The 24,401-nt window shown below is 29.0% G+C and overlaps 1 protein-coding gene across 1 annotated transcript in view; it reads right to left on the bottom strand.

Annotated features, from left to right (window-relative positions):
- Window positions 1–21,155, bottom strand: part of LOC129958346 (attractin-like) — a 142,505-nt gene extending 121,350 nt beyond the window's left edge. The window contains exon 1 of the mRNA XM_056070767.1: window positions 20,876–21,155. Within this exon, the coding sequence (XP_055926742.1) occupies window positions 20,876–21,120 (245 nt within the window). The 5' untranslated portion in view covers window positions 21,121–21,155. The remainder of the gene's footprint in view (window positions 1–20,875) is intronic.
- Window positions 21,156–24,401: the final 3,246 nt, after the last annotated feature.

Raw genomic sequence — 24,401 nt, 5'->3', positions numbered from 1 at the left:
TGTTAAACACTATTATACTTTCTTCTTTTTTTTTTTTTTTTTTTTCCTCCCTTTAATCAAGAATGAAAGACACTAGCGTTTTTTAAATCAACAGTAAAGAAGGGAAAATTTTTAAGATTACTATATTACTGAAGAAACGGAATACGATAGATTGTAATATGCAGACATTGCTTTGACATTGACACACTTTATTGAAGGGATTTTAACATAATTTTATTGAAAAAACACGAATATATTTGTTACATAAAATGAAAATTCCCTTTTATTTGGAGTCATTCTGAATAGACAGTATTTTAAGAGATGCTATTTATAATTTATACTAGCAATAAATAATAAAATCACAATATATCGAGAAATATTGATATATATATTAGACAATATATCGCGATGAAGCTCGGTCGTCTCCCAGCCTTAGTCTGTGAATTACATAATGTCAAGAGCTAAGATATTAATACCTTTCCCCCCCCCCTCTTTTTTCTACTTTTGTAGAAAGAAGAAGTATGCGAGAATATTAGTAACAATTTTCAAAAGTGAAACATTGTTTTTGTAGGTGATCTGTTTCATCATTTCAAACCAAGACATCAACGGCCCCTTCATACGGATTGTAGAAGATGATTATTTCGGACTCCTTAAAATTTCTTGTGCTTTCATCAATATTACATCTTTATGCAATGCAGAGTGCAAAATAATCTTCATTTTTAGGTGCATGAGGGGGGGAAAAAATCTTTCCTTTTTGAAATCCAAATACAAAATCCTTCGTGCCTTTTCTGCCACTTTCCTTAAATTTAGAAACTTTCTTTTTTAAAAAATAGTTTCTACAATTATAAGCTTTATCTTCAATAATTTTTGTGAGAGATAAAATGCAGGCCAACTGACCACAGGTACATTACATCCCGAATTATATAACACTTTTGCATTATTCTCATGATACTTTCACAGATATGCAGTTAGAAATCAAGTTATCTGTACAAATCTCCAATTCAGAAGAATATAAAATTCTAGAATCTGTTTGTTTACTTAAAATAATAATAAGATATCATTATCCTTCTATCGCTCATATATTAACTGAAGTTCAAGAAATATGAAGCAAAGGACAGCAGAAGGGTTTTTCACATGCCTTACACTAAATTCAATTTTTTTTTTTTTTTTAAGTTTATATTGAAACAGATTCTATTGATTGAATGTGACTTCAAAAGCAGCAAGAACAGATTTCCCTAATTTCAACACAAAAAGAGTCGGTACTTTTTTACGTTCTACATAGTCTTGTTTGTTCTAATGGGTTAAGAATTCCAAAACTAAATAAAGTATGTGAAAATATTTCAAGATTGGAACAATAATTACTATATAAATATATTAAAAATAAAAGCAAGAAAAGAAAATTACAAATTAAAGATAATCATTTAAATGAAATCATGAATTTATAAAACAGGATGGATGGATACTTAGAGCTCATTTTACAAAATCCTTAGCATTATTTATATTTAAATATGGATGCATGAAATTATTATTAAATGACAACTTATTACATTAAAATTAAAGGATATTTTTATGATACATATTTAGGCACATTTTGTAGTTAAACATTTCAAGATTACAACATAAAAGCACTATAATTTTGAAAAATGTTATTTGTAGCTAATAAACTGACACTTTTAGAGTTTTTTTAAAAAATTATGGGTACAACATCTATTTTCTAAATATTACAAGATCATCAATGTGAATATATATATTATCATGTTAATTATCCTTTTATGCATAAACACTCGAAAATCACAACACACAGAAAAATGAACATATGAAAAAAAATATAACGGAATATTGCTCTTTGGAAAGCGAAATATCTTGTTGATATTTTAAATCCTTTTTTCTGTGAAATGACCAATGAATTACTGTTAAAAACTAGAACAATACACCCAAAAAAAAAAAAACACTGCCAAAAGACGTACTATGTAGGTTTGTTTCAGTTGGAGTTTAGATATCTGAAAATATGCAGTCATGGTAAAATATCAAAAATTCGTTAATTGACTTTGAAGTATTTCTTTAATCCATTTGGTCCTAATATATCCCACAGATATACGAGTCATTCCCTATTGGATAAATAAAACCCACTTTTAATCTTTTAAGCTCCAACGAACATGTATACTCTGGAGATCAGACTTTATTCCCTATTGTGTAAATAAATTCTGCTTTTACAAAGATTATCATAAAAAGAAACAAGTGTACACAGGCTTTAAAATTTTAATCATGCAAAAAGTTGGATTGAAAGGGTTCATCAAAAAGTTATTTAAATTAAAAGGTATTTTAGATGGCTCTAGTCCACAATCATTCAAATCTCATTAGATTAGAAGTAGTGGAATCACGGACAAGCATCAAATCGTAGAACAAACATGCCAAAAATGAGGGACTGAAATTTTATGGTTTAAAACAAGGAATACCTAAAAGAAATGGCAAATCAGTATTTTTAACAGGTTTGCAAAACTTGCTAGACAGCCAATCATGCTAGGAAAGTGAAAATTAAAATAATCATATCTTAGGATTTATTATATGCATACATATATAAATATTATTAAATAAAATGTGAATAGGATATGATGAATGAACAAATGTTCCAAAGAGAACTGCATAAAAATGGTGTTCTTGTACTAAATGTGATAGATAGAAAAATTGACTTCCCTTTGGTGTGCTTGTGTTGTGCAGTATCAAAAGTGGCCATCTCCACTTTTCTCATACGTGGATTTTTTTTCAAAGACAATGAGAAAAGAGGGATAACCTACTTGCCTTAAATTTTGAATGTCAAAAAACTTTGCTAAAAATCCTTTGTTAGTCAACAAGTTATAGTAGGCAACAGTACTAATACATTAATGTATATCATTCATTAAAAGATTCCTTGAACAACAATAATGTGTTCACATAAACTTGAGGGAACCTGAATACCCAAGCAGTTCTAAAGAAATTACTCAAGCTCTATTTCACAGATTTCAAAATAGCAACTTCACAGGTATACAGTTTTCAAAATGTATGGCTGATGGATATGGAGACTAAACAACACTTCAATACTGAGGTTTATACTACAATAATGGTTGATCAAACACATCTCCAGACACCTTAAAAAGATAATATGAGCTTTCCCCGTTCCAGTGAGTTCTTTCCCCTGGATTAGATGTTTGCACAAAGTGAAAAGAAAATTAAGTCTCTCAATAAGCCAAGTGAGCTCAAAGAAATTCTTTCAGAAAGTGAAACACTTTTCGAGCTTCAGATATATTATTCAGATTATGATTGAATAAAACCTGAGGTAATTTAATGAAACAACCTGCAGGCTAGCATTTCCTATTCACCTTAATAAAAAAAATTATAATAAAATATTGATGTAAAGCGAGCCACTTTATAGAGTTGAAGATGGTTCAAGAAAATCAGTTGTAAAAAGGAAGGGAATATCATAAATTAAATTTAGAGTCATGACTTCCGGCTTAATCATGGATCTTCTAAATCTTAATATGCACATAAATGATTGATGAAGCATTTAAAGCTAGGTGGCTCCTTTGCTTTTCCGTGAATGTATATTTCTTGTATCATATTGTGTATGGTAACAGTTAATTATTTTTTTGGAATTGACATCATATATTCATTTTATTATTATTATTATTATTAGCTTTTATACCTTCCTTTGCTTATTCTTCCCAAACGAGCAAAGTAAAATAGTTTTCATTTTTTTTCCTTTGTTAAATATTCTATTATAGATATTCTTCTAAACTTTTTTAATTCTGTTCACTAAATGTCAAGTTATGGGCCCAGAATGCTTATAGCGCACATTTAAAGCGAAGAATATTGGCACTGATACGATAGTCGGAGTGTTACAATGTAGGATTATCAATTCTGCTTTCGATCTTACAACTATCAAAACTGAACCAAGGAAAGATCCAGATTAAGATATCGCATGGTAAAAATTACTGGTCGATTTGGAAATATAAAATTAAATTCATTCTTAACTACTGCACATTTGCTTTGGAAGACATAGAAGGAAATCTCCAAAAACCAGAGGAGCCAAATTCAGATGCAAACAAAGCAACTCAAAGGAAGTATCAAGATGATCATAAAAGGCATAATGAAACTAATAATTGTGCCATAATGATCCTTAAGAATTCTATGACCTAAGAAACTCTGCAAGAAGTCATGAGATTTGACATCGCCAGCTACAGAATCGCCATTAAAGCTACAGAAGATTTCCGAAGATTCATATTACGACCAGTTATTATAATATCTGGCTGCAGTTTTTCACATTTAGCTAGAAAAATGAGGCCATGGCAACTCATCTATCATAGTTCAAAATTTGTGGGAAGACCAGAATGGAAGGTTAGAAAATAAGAGGAAGAAAAGATTTCCAAAGACACTTTAACTATGCAAAATCTTGGGCACTATTCCAGGAAGTTATTGCTTCTTCAAATCTACTTAGCTACTTTTGAGAAACGAATAAAGAACTTTAGATGAACTTACTACACAGCTATAACTGAGGAAGGATCCACCCTCATGTGAAGAAGCATTAATCGCAAATTCAAAGCCTAAGCGAAGAACAAAGAAAATGAAGTAGGTGAAATTATTGTCTTCAGAGAGGGCATTGGGACAAAATGTGCAGCAAGTGAATTGCTGATAGGCCACCATCGAAGCCAGATATTTCCAACTCCATAACAGAAGGAAGAAATTGTGCATCTGCTCAACAGACCCTTTAAGCTTTATATGAAGGATACTGCTGACAAGCTCAAATGACTGGTTCATTGATAATAAAAACCAAAACTAGTTACTAACAAAAGCAGTTACTTTGTTATTTTTGAAAAATTTTAGTTTCTCCACAGCACAACCATAGTTCATGGAATGTCTTTACCAGTCATTAATAAAAGTACCATGAAAATTTGTATCGAAATTTGTAAATGATGAAAAGCAATGCCAACTGCTCGGAAACATGTAGCACATGCTTGCAATCAACAAAAAATTGTTTTCCATATTGGCAACTCAAGACAAAAATTTGAATCTACTTACAATGCCTGTAACATACAATAAAAAAGAAATAGTTTTACATTAAACACAGATGGTGGTGGTCACTTTAAGGCTGATGTAAAAATCAAGTCAATATAGACATGGTTGTTAGCGATCCTTCAACTTTACTATGAAAGATGGGAACACCAAGATAAACAGCATGTAAAAACCATTTCAGAAAATGATTTAAATATGAAAGTAAAGAATGATTCAAAATTGTGTAAAGCTTGCATCTATGGGAAAGCACTAAGAATGAAATCTGGAATAAGGAAAAAAGCTGCAAAGGCTGGAGAATTAATTTCCGTGGTTACTTGTGGACCATTTGACAAATCTCATAAAAAGTTTAAATCCTTTACTATTTTTAAAGACAACTAAACAAAATTCAAGTGCTTCTTCTTGAAATAAAAATCAGAAGTTAAACATGTGCTTGTAGATTTCATTCTATATGCCAAGAATTTGGAGAAATTCTCAGTGACTATGAAGATGTCAGAAAAATCCTAAAGAAGCAGTGAATATTCTAAATATTTACATCAGCTCCACAGTAGATGGGTAGCTCTGAAAAAAACAATTGTCAGAATGACTAACTTTAAAGTATCCAAATGAAGAAACACATTTCCCTTAATATTTATGGGCAAAAGTTGGCAGAACTTCTGTCTTATGCTTTAGACAGAAATGGCAAATCTTCAATTCCAAGGTCAAACCCATACGAACTATGGATGGGTAAGAAACCCAGAAAAAAAATACATGTGCATCATAGCCTCTGTATGAGAAAGATGGAAAAAACACAACTAAAGGTTATTTTGGACATGATAAAGATAAGAGATATCACATCCATGCTAAAGAAAGAGGGATCCTTTGCTCCTGAGATATTGTGTTTGAAGAAAACTTGACAGAAAAAAAAAAAAGTATACTATCTCTCCAAAGTGCTGAAGACAAGAAAACTTGAGATGATAAAAATGAAGTTGCAGCAGATGAAAAGACTAGACTAGAAGAGAACACAGAAACAGAAAAGGAAAGTTGACCTAGGAGACATATCAGCTCCTAAGTGGACAAAAGATTATGCTATTTTGTGATGAACCTGTAGAAAGTGTAAATAAGGAGGAGTTCAATTCACTAGCGTCGTGCAAAGATAAAGTACCAAGACTTTTCTGAAAGATCCAGAAAGTCGAGAAGAGGCTATTTATCTATGTGCACTGCCTCCAAGGAAGAGCAATAGTTTCAGATATTTTAGGCCTGATATTGACAATGAAAGAGGAATTAGAGAACTTAAAAAGAAATGAGGCATGGGATGTTGTTCCTAAGGGGAAAAAAAAAGAAAAAAGAAAATTTGTAAAATATAAATGGAATATTCAAGAAAAAAAATTTTAAGAAAGAATTGGCAACAAATTTAAAGATCAACTAATTACCAGAGGCTACACACAAATAGAAGGAATAGACTATTAAAAAGATATGTTGCCCTATAAAATTAAAACCTATTAGAACCTTATTGGCATATTCAGCTCAATTTGACATTCTGTTGCCTATCTGGAAGGCAAATTAAAAGATAGTTTATATAGATCCAATACCTGTTTAACAACAAGAAAACCAGCAAAAGTCTGCTTATTAAAGAGCAGTCTTTATGGTTTTCGCAAATCTGGAAGAGTGGGAAACAAGTCTCGATAATTTCCTAGTGTCATATAAACTTACTAGAACAGATCCTTGTGTATATTCTGACTAGGAGAAAACTGATTGTACAAGATCATGTGAACAATCTCTTTATAATATCTAGCCTGAAAACTAGCATCCAAAAGTAATCAAAATAAAGTGATGACATGTATACACATCAAACAGAATACAAATGATTGTATAGTAAATTTTGTAAAAAAAAGTCATAGTAAAGTGAATAAGATTTCAATTTATTAAATAAAAAGTTATACGTCAAATACAGTTAAATGGTTAAAGATAGCATTGGAGCAAACTTTGAAGTTAAAGATTTGGAAGAAGTACATAACAATAGAAAGAAATACAGATAGCTCAGTGATTCTCAACCAGAAAGTAAACACAGGTTAGTTGCAGTCAATTGGCATGCTGAATTCCAAAGAAGCATCAATTTTTAGATCAGGGATGAAGTACATGATAGCACCTACAGACAGCATATTAAATACTGAAAAAGCATTCAGTATTTAACATGCTGTAGAAGGATTCCCATGCTTAGTAAGAGGAATGATTTATATGAGTCAATTCAACAATTTCCCAATTAAAGAAAACTGATCTGGTGAAAAATACATGCTTTGTTATGTTACACAGACTAAAGAGGCCAGACTAAGCTTCCAAAAGACAGGTAAAGATTTTAAAACATTCTGTAATTCAGAATGGGCTAGCGACAAGACTGATCATCAGTCATTTAGTTTCTACATCGCAATACTTGCAGAAGGTACCATTTCACAGAGCAGCAAAAAGTAAATAACAACAGCTCCGTTCGTGGAAAATAATATCTGTAACATGGAGCTATTTCTCAGTAGAAGAAAAAGAAAACTGTATATATATATATATATATATATATATATATATATATATATATATATATATATATATATATATATATATATATATAAAGAGAGAGATAATTCTGAACTGGATGTTAAAATATGTATATTTTTAGAATGGAGTCAAAAAATAAAATGGAACACATTAGTTAAGTGTATATTGCTTCATTTTCAAGGCAGAACTAAAGTCAATTGGATTAGCAGTCAACTTTACCGAACAAAAAGGGATCCAAGTTGTCAAAATTCAAGGTTTTCTCTGATGGCCCTGGAATCATTAAAAGAAACAAGAAAGGAGTTATTACTGATACAAGATAAAAATAACAAAATGACAGAAAATATAAAATTTTGGAGGAAAAAAATCAAGGGCAGTATGGAAATGAAAGAGCAAATTCCTTGGTAAAAGCAGCTCTAAATAATGCAACTATATGAAAAGGAAATCCCAACTAAAAAAAGGAGGAAAGACAAAAACTCAACCAATTTTGATAGGAATGATGGTAACCTTTGGTGAAGCGTTTTAAAAAAAAGTCATTTCTCAAGACAGATGATTCTAAAAGATTAGATGGTGACATCTTCATCAATTGGATACATACAGATCACAGAATCTTTCAAGCTAACAAAATTGATTCTTTAATAGAAAATTAATATGCCAATGTGGCTTTCTAAAATGAACTACACGGCATCTAATATATATCTGTACTTTATGGGAAAATTACAGAAGGAAATGGACTGTGAAATGGAAGGAACTATCACTTCCTGAATTTCTAAAGACTTTTATAGTGAGAAACTTGCATTGGGAGATTATTTTGAAGATATATAAACCAACAATTATTTAGTAGTCATAAATTTAAACTTAATGTGTTAATAGTTTTAAATTTTTATATAAAAGTAAATAATGATTAATTCTAATATAATAATTACCTTTGCATATTGTATAAGATTTTCCTTAACTTTACTGGCAAAAGGATTTCCATGATCTTTAAAAAAGTATTGCACATTTTTTTATAATTTATTATTTTTTGTATATAATTACTGGATATTCTTTAAAATATTACATGATGTAGAATTAAATGAGGCATTCTTTAGTTTTCTACAAATTTAAATTTCAACAATTAAAGGATTAATTTGATCTAAACAGATTTTTTTTAATTTAAAGATTTTAAAATTGAGAGAGTTATAAATTGAAAGGCTTAGAAATTTTTAAAATTTTATTTCAATTTAAAAATTTTAAACTGGGAAAGGTATTTTAACTGGTTGATGGTTGTTTCTGTTGGTTATAATCCTAGATGACATATTCTCCTAGGAGGTTTGGAGAGAGTTTAAGATACATATCCGACATCCTTCTGCCACCTTCAGGCTGTTGGGATTCTGTTATGTCCTCATCATTACATCCTGAAGGTCTTCAGCTGAGACAAGGCTATTAATGCTATCCTTCATAGAAATATAATTTCTAAAATCTTATATAAATTGCTCAGGTAGGGGCAGGTGGGGTAAAGTGGTCATGATTCATAAAAAAGGTTTAAACTCTTAAATAATTATAATTAATTATTTTTTTTAAATTTTGGTTAAAAAAATAAAAAACAAAGTTTTTCACTAAAAATTTTACTTGCGGCAACATGCTTCTGGCAGTTATCATTCATTCTCCATGTGTTTTTTACAGCTTGTTCTTTTGACTTGCATTAACTTTTTAGCTACATTTTGTTTGATACAAATATCAATAAGATGGCAGTGCGGAAGGATTTACTCACATCTCAAGAGCATATTTTCCTTCATAAGTAAGTTTCACTTTTTATAGATATAATTTAATAATAATTTTAGTTGCATGGGGAAAGTGGTCATAGGTTTAAGTTGGAGATGGTTGATTAAAATTAGTCATACCTAGTTGCTAAATACCTATTAAACATTGGTCTAAATGCTAATTATGCCAGGCTAGTTTTTAATAGTTATTAATTATAATTATTAATTATTCTTAAAGCATAATTAATTAATCAAAATTTTAAAAAAAAACAAGCTTAACTATTACCAGGTTTAGAATAGTATTATAATTTGATTGAAATTTTGTGAATTTTTTAAAACATAACATATTTTTCTTATTCTTTACAGCTTCAACATGACTAGAACATATGTAAGGAAGAATCCAGAAAGCTACTCTGATGCAAGTTTACAATTAGCGGTGCTAGCTGTAGAAAAAGGAAAATCTATATACGCAGCAGCTAAGGATTTTGAAATTCCCTATCAAACTTTAAGAAGATGGGTTATAAACAAGCCAAAACACAAAGGTCCAGGAAGGGAACCATGGCTAACACATGATGAAGAATTTTGCAAAGTTTAAAGTTTAAAATTTCTTGCACAATGGGGATATCCATTTGATCGTTCAGATGTTTCAAACCTAATTTTTACGTTCTTTAACTCTGCAAATAGTAGAGAAAGTCCTTTTGGGAGAAAACTTCCAAGATCAGATTACCAAAGAAATTTTGAAAAACGCTGGGCAAAATAATTAACAAAACGGAAACCAGAATTACTTACTACAGCTAGAGCGGCTAATTTAACAAACAAAACCGTAACTACTTTTTTTGATGCCTATACTCATCTTATTGAAACAAATGGTCTTCAACAATGTCCCAACAGAATTTTTAATGTTGATGAAGCTGGACTAGGTACAGATAGCCGAAACAGCCCAGTATTTGTTCAAAAATCTTCTCGTACTACTTACATGAAATCAACAACACAAGGAAAGACAATGTTCAGCGTGCTTTTTGGGATATCAACTAGTGGCAATTATATGCCTCCTTTTACCATTTATAAGGGAGCTCATTTATATGAGTCATGGACTAAGGGTGGTCCTCCAGAAGCCTTATATGCTTGTACAGAATCTGGCTGGATGTAAGATTCGGTATTTGAATCTTGGATGGATCATTTTATAAAATATACAGAAAACTTACAGAAACCTATTCTTCTGATTTATGATGGCCATGGAAGCCGCATGATTTATGGCACAGTGAAAAAAGCCATAGACAATAATATTATAATATTGTGCTTGCCCCCTCATACCAGCCATGCCTTACAACCTCTAGACGTTGGTGTCTTTTCACCATTAAAAAAAGTCTGGAAAGCAATTTTGAAGAAATGGTTCAGAGAAACCCAATTGCAAAGTGTCTCAGAAAGTGTTTTTCCTTTTTTATTGAAGCAACTATTTGAGTGTATCAGTCCACAGAATGCCATCAAAGGTTTTCTTGGTAGTGGATTATATCCAATAAATATCCAAGAAGTAGAAAAGTGGATTGTTCTAACCGAAATATCAAATCCGATACACTCATCTGATCAACAAAATAAATCGAAATCAAGATTCTGAGCCATCAACATCTACTTGCAACTCAGATTTGAAACAGGCGGATATATCGCATGAAGATAACCCACCAATTGCATCTCCACTAAAAGATCTAAAACAAGCTATATTAACAGCATTATCTCCACCCATCTCAACTGTAAAGAGCTAAACAAAATTCTAAGCAAAAAAGGAAACGTGTTCAGGCCAAAACTGGGGAAGTATTGACAGAAGAAACGGTTGCATTGTGTCTACAAAAAGAACATGAAGAACAAGAAGCCAAAAAGAAGAAAGTTCAAGGCAGTAAACCTCCTTTGAATCAACTTATGAATAAACACCCCCAGATTTCTGAAATCATATTAGGATCTTGGTTATTGGTAAAATACGGAGGAAAGAAATCTGTTAAGGAATTTATTGGCCAAGTAATTGCTGAAAATGGAGAATTGCTTTCTATTAAGTACCTAAAAAAGTCTAAAATTGGAAATTATTATACATTCCCAGAATCAGATGATACAGATGAAACTGAAAAATCAGAGTCTTGGAGGAGTCAAGTTTCAATAGTAGAGGACATTATAAATTTGCAATTTAATGGAACAAAATAATAATATTACAACAAGGAGAATTGCAGGCATTAAATTTACATTGTTTAGTATTTGTCATTAATAAAATGTGACCATTACTTCATTAGTTTCTTTTTAAATTGTCATTTTTTATGGTATGACCACTTTACCCCATGCACTACTCACTTTACCCCATCCCCTGGGGAAAAGTGGTCATAAAACTATGCTTTTTAAAAAATGTTATAAAATAAATTTATTTCCAACAGATAGTCCTGAAATCCTGTGAATGTGCTCTTGAATAATGTAATGTAAATAACATCCAAAATATTAATATATATTTCATAAATTCTTATGTTTATATTCTGTGAAAGTTAAAAATATCTGTTTTTATGACCACTTTACCCCATCTGGCCCTAATAAAAAGAATCATACCTCAAATTTCAACGTTAGAAGGAAATTACATGATTAAATAGAAAACGAAACAAAGAAAATGGAAAATCTATTGTAGTAAATTATGCAATATATATATATATATATATATTGTCAAAATCTATTACAAATTGACATGAAAATTCAATTGACATTTTTAAAAAATCACAATTTTTAAATTCATAATCATAAATTTTAAAATAATATTTTCTGAAATTACCACATAAACCCCCAATACCTTGTAAAATTTTTAATTAATATTTTCTTTTTAAAGTCATTCTGATGTGTACATTTTCAACCTCTAAAGTATATCTGTATTGGACTTGGTAATATTAGGTCAAATGTCCTGTATAGACCCCAAACACTTGCATTCTCTTATTATTAATACAGACATATATCTTGGATATATTTAAATTAATGCAATAGCTAATATTTGTATTCTGCATACCATCTCAATTCTTTTAATTTTAATTATAAAACCATTCTTATTTCAAAATTACAATAGTACATAATATCCTTCAACAGCAGAATTTTTAAAACCCAAATACATTCTTAAAATAATATTTTAATCCTTTCAATGTAAATCCATGCCATTCTCCAAATCAAAGGTGTAAACAATATATTTTCAATAATGCATTTAATATTCCAAATCAAATTAATATTAGATACTTCCTGTCATCTAAATTCATCCAGTTTTTGAAATAAGTTTTGAATAATTATGCTGATATTTTCTAGAAGGCATATATCTATCCTACACATTCTCAAATTCTATAGAATAAGTAAACTATTTTAATCTGCAATTTTGTGGTGAGATAACATTTAAAAGTTACAAGATGTAATAATAAAGGTCCCTTCAATGATGTTGATTCTATAATCTTCACAGTCTCTTGCAATATTTTACAAATAAATATTTACAACCACATTAGCTAACCAATAAAACTAAAATTGAAGCAAATCCTTTTTATTTGTTTTTATTTTTACTTAAATTAGATTTTTTTTTTGTGTATTTTAGAAAAGTACAATAGTTATAAATTTATTTTAAGCAATATGTAATTATGCATTATGTTATTTCATAATGATATAATTTTCCTTCTTCACTAGAAAAGTTTCAAATCATTCTTATCTATTAAATATATCAACAGGGTTGGCCATCTGCGGGGTGTGGCGGATGCTATGCATCAGGGCCCTACAATTGAGAGTAACCCCTACATGATCAAAAACCAAAATAATGTTCTGAACAGTAATAGCAGCATGGAAAGAAGAGAAAAAGAAATTTAACTAGAACAATTGATGGCTTTCGAAATATATGAAGTTTATAGATATATTATAGTTTAGTGCAATTGTGCAACATATTATAAACATCAAGTACAGTCATTTACCTCAACTACTAGGTTCAATTGCATATATTACTTTGATAATTCCTACTATAAAATTTTTAATATTGTTAGACCTAATTATGTCCATACCAAGGAAGTATCCCTCTGAGTGTCAAGACTCGATTTCAGAAAATGAAAAAGAAGAAAAACTAAATTTCAAAAAGACATGAGTAGATCTGTTTTCTTGTCTATGAAGTTATTCTGGCAATGAAATTGCTTTGACTTCAGAAGTTACAATTCAAGCTTCAACTGACGAAGAAAGTTTCACACAAACTACACAACCTTGTAATAAAAGTGTTTGAAACTGTGAAAATCTTTCAAGAACCATACATTTATACAAATATGATTTAATTAGAAAATAATGGCAAAAATGACAATAACAAATATGATAAAGTGTATATAAGTGATTCAGGTTTAGGTTTGTGACCAAGCATTATAACTGATAAGTTTAAAATGCTTGTATTAAAAACAGACATGTACAACAAAAAGGAGATTTTGCTAAGAATGCAGAAAATAGGTCATTTTCTACTACTTACTACTTTTTAAAAAAGTGCCAAATGGTGAAATGCAGCTTTGCAGCTAGATAATTTATTTAAAAATGCAAGACTCAATATTTCGATTTCGTGTACATTATTTTCCAGACGAAATGAAAAACCTACATGATTTATAGGTGGCTATAATAACTGGCAAAAGTTATCAACTGTAATTCAAAATCATGAGCGTTCTATTTGATTCATTTATTTCTTGGAAAGAATGACTAAAACAACTAAATTTATGTTCGACTATTGATAAATCAAATCAAGTATAAGTAAGAAAATGACACGACTCAAATTACTATTTCAAAAAATTGTAGATGTGATTCCATTTTCTGCATATAATAATCTTCCACTTCGAGGAACCCATGAAATAACAGGTATGCCTAATAATGGAAAATTTTTAAGTTTAATCAAATTATTAAGTAAATACAACCCTGTGCTAATGGATCATATAAACAAAATAATTAATTTTAAAAATACAGTTGTGCATCATTTAGCACAAAGGTCACAAGAACAAATTATATCTATTTTACTAAATGAAGTCCTTAACAAAATTAAACACAATATAAAAGTAGCCATGTACTATAGTATCCAAATGGATTATACTTCTGATATTTCCCATAAGAAACAAACTTCAATCATCATTAGGTATATAAATTTTGAAGAGAAAAGGTAAATTATAAATGAGTCATTTATAGTGTTTATTGAAGTAACTGATGAGACTGGAGAAGGACTAGTAAAAACTCTACTGAAAAGATTGAGTGAGCTTGATTTAGATATTATGAATTCTAGAGGGCAAGCATATGACAATGGTAGTAACATGAAAAAGAAATATAAAGGCGTACAATCTAGAACACTTTCTCTAAAAACACAAGCAATTTATGTGCCTTGCATATCACACTCCTTTAATTTATTAATTTTTGATGCTGCTTTCAGCAGTATATATTGTTAAAAAATTTTTGGGATATTACAATGTATATATTGCTTATTTTCTATATCTAAGAAAAGATGGGACATTCTACAAAAGCATTTAAATATTACTCTTAAATAATTATGCGACACTTATTGGGAAGCCAAAATCGATTTGGTTAAAGCAGTGTATACACAGTTTGAAGTACACAGTTTTTAATACAGAGGTATCTGAAGCTAAAAGTTTATTGGATGCAATGCAAGAAACGCCATTTATTTCATGTTTAATAGTATGGTTTACGATATTGTCCAAAATCAACACTATTAATAAACTATTTCAAGCAAAAATAAATTGCTGTCGACTCGACTATCTATTTAGTCAATTAAATTAAAACTGAAATCCAAAATTTAAGAACAAAATTTAACACATTTTTAGATGAAGCAAAAGTGCTAGCACCTAATTTGAACATTTTCCTGCAAAACAAATCCGAAAAGGATTATATTCCGAATTAGCAGAAGAGACAAAGTTATAAAAAAAGGAAAAGGTAAAGGAATTTCCGAATCCGGTAAAGGAATTTAGGTATGATTTTTTTAACACTGTAATTGATATTGCTATTGTACAAATTTCTAAATATGTTTTCTGATTGCAAATTGATCACCAATATAAAGACTTTAGAAAAACAAATTAGAGAAACGTTCCAAAAACTTTGTAAAGTTTTATAACAAAGATGTAAATGAAAACCTAATCCAGAAAATTTGTTTGCTACGAGATTTGATTTTGAATGAAAGAAATGCAAATAAAGCACAAGACATATTGCAATACATACCAAATAATAATTATAATGAGTTATTTCTAAATGTATTAATTGTGTTAAAACTTTTCTTTATGTTGCAAGCTACTATAGCAAGTCTTTCAGCAAATTAAAATTAATAAAGAATTATCTTCGGTGAAGCATATGTTCAGAACGCTTAAATGCACTTGCTATATTAAGCATCAAAAAAGAAATTGCCAAAAATTGTACCTTTTCTGAAGTAATTGATGAATTAGCAAAAACAAAATAATGAATTAAATAAACAAGCATTAATAATACATGTTCATGTTTGTATTTTTTTTTTTTTTTTTTTTTTTTTACTTCACAAAAAATTAGGCCCCCAAAGGCTTCTTGCACCCAGACCCCTTTATAAAGAAGGCCAGCTATGGGCTTACAATATTATCCAAAATTGACACTATCAATAAACTATTTCAAGTAAATACAATTGTTCTCGACTGGGGTTTTAATTTAATCAATAAAATTAAAACTAAAATCCAAAATTTAAGAACAAAATGTAGCTCATTTTTTGATGTAGCAAAAGTGATAGCATGTTAATTTGAAAATTTCAAAACATTTTTCCTGAAAAACAAATTTAAAAAAAAGAAAAATTAATATTTCGAAACAGCAGATGAAATTATAGAAAACTCAGTTGAGGAATTTAGAGTTTTTTTTGTTTGTTTTTTTTACCTCTGTAACTGATACTGTTATTGTATTGTAAAGGTAGAAGATAGATTGAAAAGTATTTCAAATTAATCACTGATATAAAAACTTTAGAAAAACACGAATTAGAAAAATGTCCCAAAACCTTTAACTTAAGCATTATTTACATCCCTTTGTAATGTTTTATAATAATGATGTAGATGAAAACTTAATCCAAATAATTGTTTTGCTACAGGATTTGATTTTGAATGAAAGGGATGTAAATAACTCTCAACACATATTGCAATACATACTAATTAATAATTATAATGATTTGTTTCTAAATGTATTAAAACTTTTTTTATTACATTGCCAGTTACTATAAGTACTGAGCATTCATTCGACAAATTAAAATTATTAAAGAATAACCTTCGGTCAAGCATGAGTGATAACGTTTAAATGCACTTGCTATATTAAGTAGCGAAAAATAAATTGCAAAATTGCAATTTTCTGGAAGTAATTAATAGCGGAAACAAATCATGCTTTAAAAAAACATGCAATAGTAATAAGAGTTTGAATTATTATTATTTATTTTTTTTACTTTGCAAAAAAAAAAAAATATTAGGGTCTCAAATAGTTTTTTGCACCCAGGTCCTTTTATAGAAAAGGCTGGCTCTGTTTATCAAGATATATTCTTTAATATAGATTTTACAAGAATAATATATTTTGTTGCATCTGCATCATGAATTTCAAAAATCAAAAAGATGCATACCATTTCCTATTCTTATAAATACGAGGTCTCCTATTTAATCTCATTTGATTTGTGGAATATATATAATTAGATTAACATGATTAGATATACTTATATTCAGTCATCAAAAACAAGCACAAAAGCAGTATTTTTCATTTTCATTGTCTAACAGTGAGCTAAATTAACAGTTTGGCTGCTGTTTCCTTTTGCAAAATTGGTTGCAACCAAGCATAAAAATGAAATGGGTGAAGTTAAAGAAATTGTTAGATCTTGATTGGTCAATAATATTAAATTTGAAAAATATTTATATTAAAATGAATGAAATATTAGGAAGAAAATATTTTTGAAAACAATATGCAATGCCACACATTTCAATAATTTTGGTAAGTTTCAAGATGTTATTATTATATCATTTGTCATTTTATATTCATAGGAATTCAAAGGCAACAAACACACTTTGCATCAGGAATAGACTAAAATGTAACTATTGTAGAATTCCAAGACATTTTATTTTGCAGATCAATAAGATATATGTTGTGCAATGCTAAGCTGCTTTATAGTTTAGAAATAAAAAATCATTCAAAAATTAAGATTCCAACCTTATTTTACCCATTGTTAAATAGATGGGTAAGATTAAATGATAAGATTAATGATAATATAAATGAACTTAAAAGCAAAATTATAGATTAAATTGGGAATATCTATTTATTAACATAAAAGAAACATACTGTAAGTAAAAAACAATTTACAGAATATTTTTTTTAAACAGGCATTTACTTTTTAAAAAGTAAATTTATTAATTGAAAAGTTTTTTTAATTATATTTATTAATGCATAAAATATTTTTTCTTCATTTTAATTACTTTCTACTTTTTAATCTTGAAAGCAATTATTTCTCAAACTCATTACCAAGTAGCACTCTGGCATGGAATCAAAATTTAATTTAGTTAATGATTAACTCATAATTAAATTCTAAAAATAAGAAAATTGTGTAATGTTATCATTTACTATATTACATCATTACTGGGAGGTGCAGCTAAGGATGGTTTTCCCATCACACTATTTTTGGTCCAATTGTATAGCTTCTATAGCTTTTCATCTCACAACCTTGACAATATGCGGTATATTTTCCTAAAATTTTAACACCTGCTTTTTCTTTATACTCTAATCATTTGTTACAACGTAATCTAGCAAACTACACTTCCCTACTAAAGTGCAATATTGTCCAAGTCTAAAAAAACAGCTCTGAAATTGGTCATCAGAATGTCACCTCACCTTCTGATCCTTGCTCTGGCATAAGACATAAGTGACATAAGAAATTATTTCAAAGATGAATATAATTATAGGAAGATTTTTTTTTTATGTAAATTCACATTTGACTAATTTTGATTTATTTTTCAATTCAATAAATCACTTAATTGAGTTAGAATTTCTCAAATAATTTGTTTTGAGCATGGACTTGATACATTTAAAAAAGGACCTAGAGATACTTTTTCAAACAAATCAATGTTTGCAAAAATATGTTGCTATTTCAATTAAATATCTTATAATTTTCTGGCTATTTATTTTGCTTGTTTACTTCTTTGTATTTAGAAATCATTATAAAATTAGTATAAATAAAGCTAATATCTACTAAAAGGCTAATCAAGTTTCGAAAATTTATTTGTAACAGACAATCCGAACTCAGTGGTATTGTAACAAATATGTTGCTTCAATTTATGCACTTAGATTGAAAAAAAAAAAAAAAAAAAATCTTACCTGCATTATGATATAAAATACTCCCCCTTCCCCAATCTGAAAACATTGATCTTTTTTTCTAACTTCACATTTTCAGAGAATGTTTGCATTAAATAAATTCTCACCATGCTACGATTCAAATACTATCCAAAATTTTTGCTAAAGCTATGACAATTAACTAGAAGAGTAAAAACTTCACATAAAGAAATAATGCAAAGTATTCTATGAGCTTCATTACCAATGTAATAGTCTCAATTCCATTTAACAGAGCTTAAAGAACATATCATTTCATGCCTCGTATTTTATAAAATCAACAAAAATTATGTTTAGATGAAAATTTTGTTTTAATTTCTTCAAGTTTAGACTGATAATAGATTATAGAAAAACTCAACCACCTCTTAATAATTTAAATCTTATTCTAAAAAAAAGAAATAACTTTCTTTTCTAACTAGAAGAAAAGATTTATGGTTTCCAGTGGAATTACTAAGAACTTCTTACTAATAATTTGTATCTTTTATAATTATTAAAGCACATATATTTATATCGTAAATATGTTACATAGCAGGAAAATGAGAACATATGGGGGGAAAAACACCTTTGTAGAATTTTTTTTTTCTCTTTAGAATAAAACATAATAACATATTAAAATCTTTTAATTAAGCTTAAAGAAATTAAGCGTTTTTTTTTCTTTTCTTGCTTTGTATGGTTTCAAAATACTTATGGTGTATTAAAATAAGAGAATTTTTAATAATTCACAATGAAAATAAAACTAATTAGCAGCTTGTTTAAAAATAAAAACTATAGCACTGAATTGGATATATCAAACTTTTTCTAATTTAATACAAAATGTTTATAAATTTCATGGCAGGTACAAAAAATTTTCTGTAATGATTTTGATTAGTCCGTAAATGCTTCAGGTGATTTTTTTTTTTTTTTTTTTTTTTTTGCTTACTGAAATTATCACAAGAAATATGATTTCATCCTTTAAATTGTATTTCAACAATGTTCTTTAGCATTCATTTTAAATTGTTTTCTTGAGGTCAAATATTACAAACCAGAAAGCCTGCACTTTTCATCAGAATATCTATAGTGTCATAATTCAGTATAAAATTCGTAAAATTGTACAAATTTGCGATTCTCAATAGGCCTACTAGAAAGAAAAAAAAAAGAGAATCGTAACTAAGAAAATAACTTAATGTTAATTACAGCAAGAATGAAAAAAATTCATACATTAAAATGTTTATTTAAATAAAACTTGTATGAAATGGTATAAATGCAATAATTAGGCTACACACAAAACAAAGCACCTTCATAATTTGTTATTAATAAAAAAATAAAAATTCTAACATAAATTGTCTCTGATATCACAAATTTTAAGTTATTTACAAAAATTTTATAAGCACATAACTCCAAGCATCCAGAGGCAATAATAGTTCAATCAATTTTCAGTTATATCATACATTTGCACTTGTAGAATTTCAGCAAAGTATGTTTCAATTACTGAATGACAAAAAAAAGCATTAACTCATTGTGGATGTATTCTAATTAACAAAACTTGTAACAAAAATTACCTATGTGACAAATATTTTCTTCTCTCTCATCTATGTGGAGTATCACATCTTTCCTTACTAGATCTTGCTTACATAACAAGTTTAAAATATTTTAATTTTTTTCTTATGAGAATTTAATTTTAATTAAAAATGTTTAGTAATGATTTCCATAATGAAAACTTATTTTAATTAATTGGGCGTCTACGAGATAATTTCAAATAAAGATAAACGGGAGCTCATTCAGGTGTTGTTTACATACAACTTCTGGCACTTATAAGAACATTCAGGCGATATTTCGTGAATCTAATTTAGACATTTTTTTCCTCAAAATTAGTAAATTGTCACAACAGCTATGCAAACGAACTAAAAGAGACAAACACACTATGAATATAAATGACTGTGTAATCTATAAAAAAAGACATTTAGTACATGACATTTCTAACTTTTAAAGAATAACACTCAGTCGGAAAACAGAATAGCCAAAAGGGGCTACAAAAACACTGCAGTTACTTTGCATTGCTATTATCTGAAGAAATGCTGTTAAAATACAAGTTTTTGAAACATTTGTTGCATCATAACCAAGATACTTCCTGTATTACCATGTTATGATAGACAATAGATTATAGAATTTTACTGACATAGCAAACATGTTATAGAGGATCATTACATGAGAAAAGATAATTTAAATAAAATAGAACTTACTTAACCCGGCCACCACACCGATGACATCCATTCCCTTGCCACCCCTGATCACAAACGCAACGGCCTTCTCTGCAAACTCCGTGAACGCATTGTATATCGTGACATTGATAGGAAGCTACTGCAGCAGTTTCAACAGAAATGACGATACAGAATATTAAGTTCACAAATAAATATGCATATTTAAAGATATCACTCAACTTTAGTTTTCTTCCATACGTAGAGAAAACCATTAAAATTTCCATCATCGCCCTTCCATTTCTGCACTATACTGTTCAGCATATTCTTACACCAAAACACTCGCCTAGATGGCCAAACAGTAGTCAGTGTCGCCAAGTTTACATCTGTAAATCAACTGCAGCCATATTCACTGGTAAAAGCAGAGCATCATTTTCAGATAATAATTGAAGTGTTTCAAATAATATGAAACTTTAAAATTTATTTTATGGAATATATTATAAAATCTTATTGTGAAATATATATTTTGATTATTTTTCAAATATATCAGAAAATATTAAAATCTTTATCGCCTTTAAATTTGAGATTGAAATAAAATTTTATGATTATGCTTTAGTATGATAATATTTTATATCGTTTTCATTCATGACAACTTTTATTACTATTGATAGCACTTTTTAGACTTCATCAGAGAAACAAGGAAGAAAGCAGCATAGGGTTAGCTGGAAAAATAATGTACTTTTAATACAGCGATAAAGGGCCAAATGTGATTGCATATAGCATCATACAAATGACTTCTTCGGATTTTCTGATGATAGAGGACGCCACAATCGAAATTTGACACGTCAAGTTCAACAACTTGGAGAAAAAGGCTGATGACCGATCAAAAACACGGAACTAGTGGAAGTGAAAATTACCGGCTAACCTGTTTTAAATACCCCTGGTGTAAATCTGACCTTGTGTAAGATTTATTTCGTACACGCCACTAATCTGCCAAATATGTCATGCAGACTGTATTGGCATATATCCTATCTTCTGTACCATTAATTTGCTCTTTTTAATTTTTGATTGCACTTAACTGCTTATTCATTATAATAATAAAAAAATCAACGAGTTAAAATCAAAGACATGCAAAATTATTGAAATTTTAATAGACCATAAATTGTAGCCATGATACAATAAAAATTTGATTTGCCCTCTTGGTTAATGCTTTCACAGTGCAACTTAAAAATGAGAGAGAGATTTTATGATAGGTTCAGTTCTATAATATAATGCAGTCGTTTTCCGTTGGAAACCAAAGTAGATATTGCTTGAAAGCTAAATATTTCTCTCTTTAATCATTTGAGGAATTACTCGAACATAAGAATGTATATTAAAGCTTTAGAAAATTAAGATAATGTAGAAATATTTAGGTAACCACCATTATTTCAATCATAAATGGGATTATTTTTAACAAAAACATGAAACTAAGAAATTAAATTCCGCAAAGATTTATAATATTTGAAAACGCCAATTTTTCAACCAAAATATGTATTGAAAATTGTCAATTAATTTAAACTTTCAGGAAACCAACTTTTATTGAAATTTTGGTTCAAAGCTAGAAATGCTTAGTTGAAGAGCATTCATTAAGATACTTTGAATACTTTTCCTTCTAAATAGAAATTATAAGTTGCTTCTACAGGACAAGCCGCACAGTGTTAAAACGGAAGTAAGCGGTGCCCAGGATATAATTTTCTTTTTTTCGTCCTTAGTTATCATGAATGACTTTGAAAATGCAAATTGCGCCCAGGGTATGGTATCATTTTTTTTTCGTCTTTTCATTAAATTATTATTTAAAAATTGTTATCTTCACTTTAATATTTTGTCTCCATGACGCCTCTAAACAGAGGCGGTGGTAGCAGGAGGAAAAGGGGGCAATTGCCCCTGTCGGCAACCGCTTGCCCCCCTCCCCGTCGGTGAGAGATTCAGAGTTTCGTCAGTAAAAGTCTTCATCACTTTAGGATGGTTGTGGGGAGGTGCACATTATCGAATATAGTAGTTTAAAAACCACCTTAAAGTTAATACATTGATAACAGTCGAAATATCCAAGTAATGGTTAAAGCCTTTGACTAAATTTGGCAAAATAATCAATATTGTGGCAGGTCAATAAGATGCCGCGTTTTGCTGTCAATTTTTGATAGACCGGCTAAGAATTGGATGCGATGGATGTCAAAGATGTTAAGTCCGCAGAATTTCAGACATCTGATTCAAATGCCGTTCATTCAGCTTATAATTTGCACTACTTTTAGCAATATAACCGACAAAGTAACAAGTGAATAAAATATGAGTAATAGGCGCATTTTACTGGCAAGTAATAGGCACATTTTGCCAGTAATTTTTGGTCGACCGACTATGAACTGAATGTGATGAATGTCGAAGACTCTATCCACAAATTTTCAGACATTTGATTCGAATGTCGTTCATCAAGCTTTTAATTTGCACTACTTTTGGCAATATAACCGACAAGACGAAATGGGAATAAGATATCACATTTTGCCAAAAATTTTTGACTAAGAACTCAATGAGATGAATGTCGATGACGTTAAGTCCACCAAATGTTCAAACATCTGATTGAAATGTCTTACATTCAGCTTATAATTTGTATTATGTTTAGCAGAATAATCAATAAGCTGGCAAGTGCATAAGATGTCGCAAATAGATGAAAAGAAAGAATGAAATTGGCCAAATTAAATGTTTGAGTTAATTTATTACAAATATAAAGAACCGGATAACGTCTGTAACTTCACTATCTTAAAATATTTCTTCAATAGCTGACAAAAAACAGTAATATATATTTCTTCGATAAAAATATAGAGCTCAAAAACATTTCTAAAAAATATAAATTGGGATGTCAAAAATTATTTATTTATTTTATATTTTTTAAACAATATATTTTTATTGGCATGCTGTTATACATTCTTCTATAAAGGATAAAATTTGAATGGATAAATTAAATAGCTTTTTATAAATCTTGTATGAAGTACAATGCAAATTCAAATTAAATGTTTTTATAGAAGTCGGGTGTAAAAAATCTAGATAAAATTGCTTCAGCGGTGTATGAGCTACAAATTATTTTTAAATACTGATAAGGATTCATAGCTATCCCTGGAAATCACAACATTTTATTATTTTGTTGCAATTTCCATATTATGAGAAAATTGTATCAAGCAGCTTTATATATATCTTGCTACAAAACATCTATAATACTCGTTAATTAATATATATAATGAGATACAGTCATGTTAGCATGTTGTGTATTGCTTTAAGAACAAATAGAGAAATATCACGATAGGTGCAATTAAAAAGCTGCAATTATTGTTTTATTTTATATTACGAATTTTTTGTGATAATTATTTAATGTGAATTATTGTGATTATTACTTATCGTGATTTTTTTTTATATTGTTACGTAGTGTGAATATTAGTGATTTTTTTACGAATTTTTGAGATTGTTAAATGTTGTGATTTATTATTGCGGTTTATGATTAATACTTCAAATTGTTATATTTATAAATAATGGGGGAGTGTATTCT

Source organism: Argiope bruennichi, chromosome X1, assembly GCF_947563725.1.
Source record: "Argiope bruennichi chromosome X1, qqArgBrue1.1, whole genome shotgun sequence".
NCBI lineage: Eukaryota > Metazoa > Arthropoda > Arachnida > Araneae > Araneidae > Argiope > Argiope bruennichi.
The sequence above is the reverse complement of the archived record's forward strand: the minus strand, read 5'-3'. Positions and strand labels throughout refer to the sequence as shown.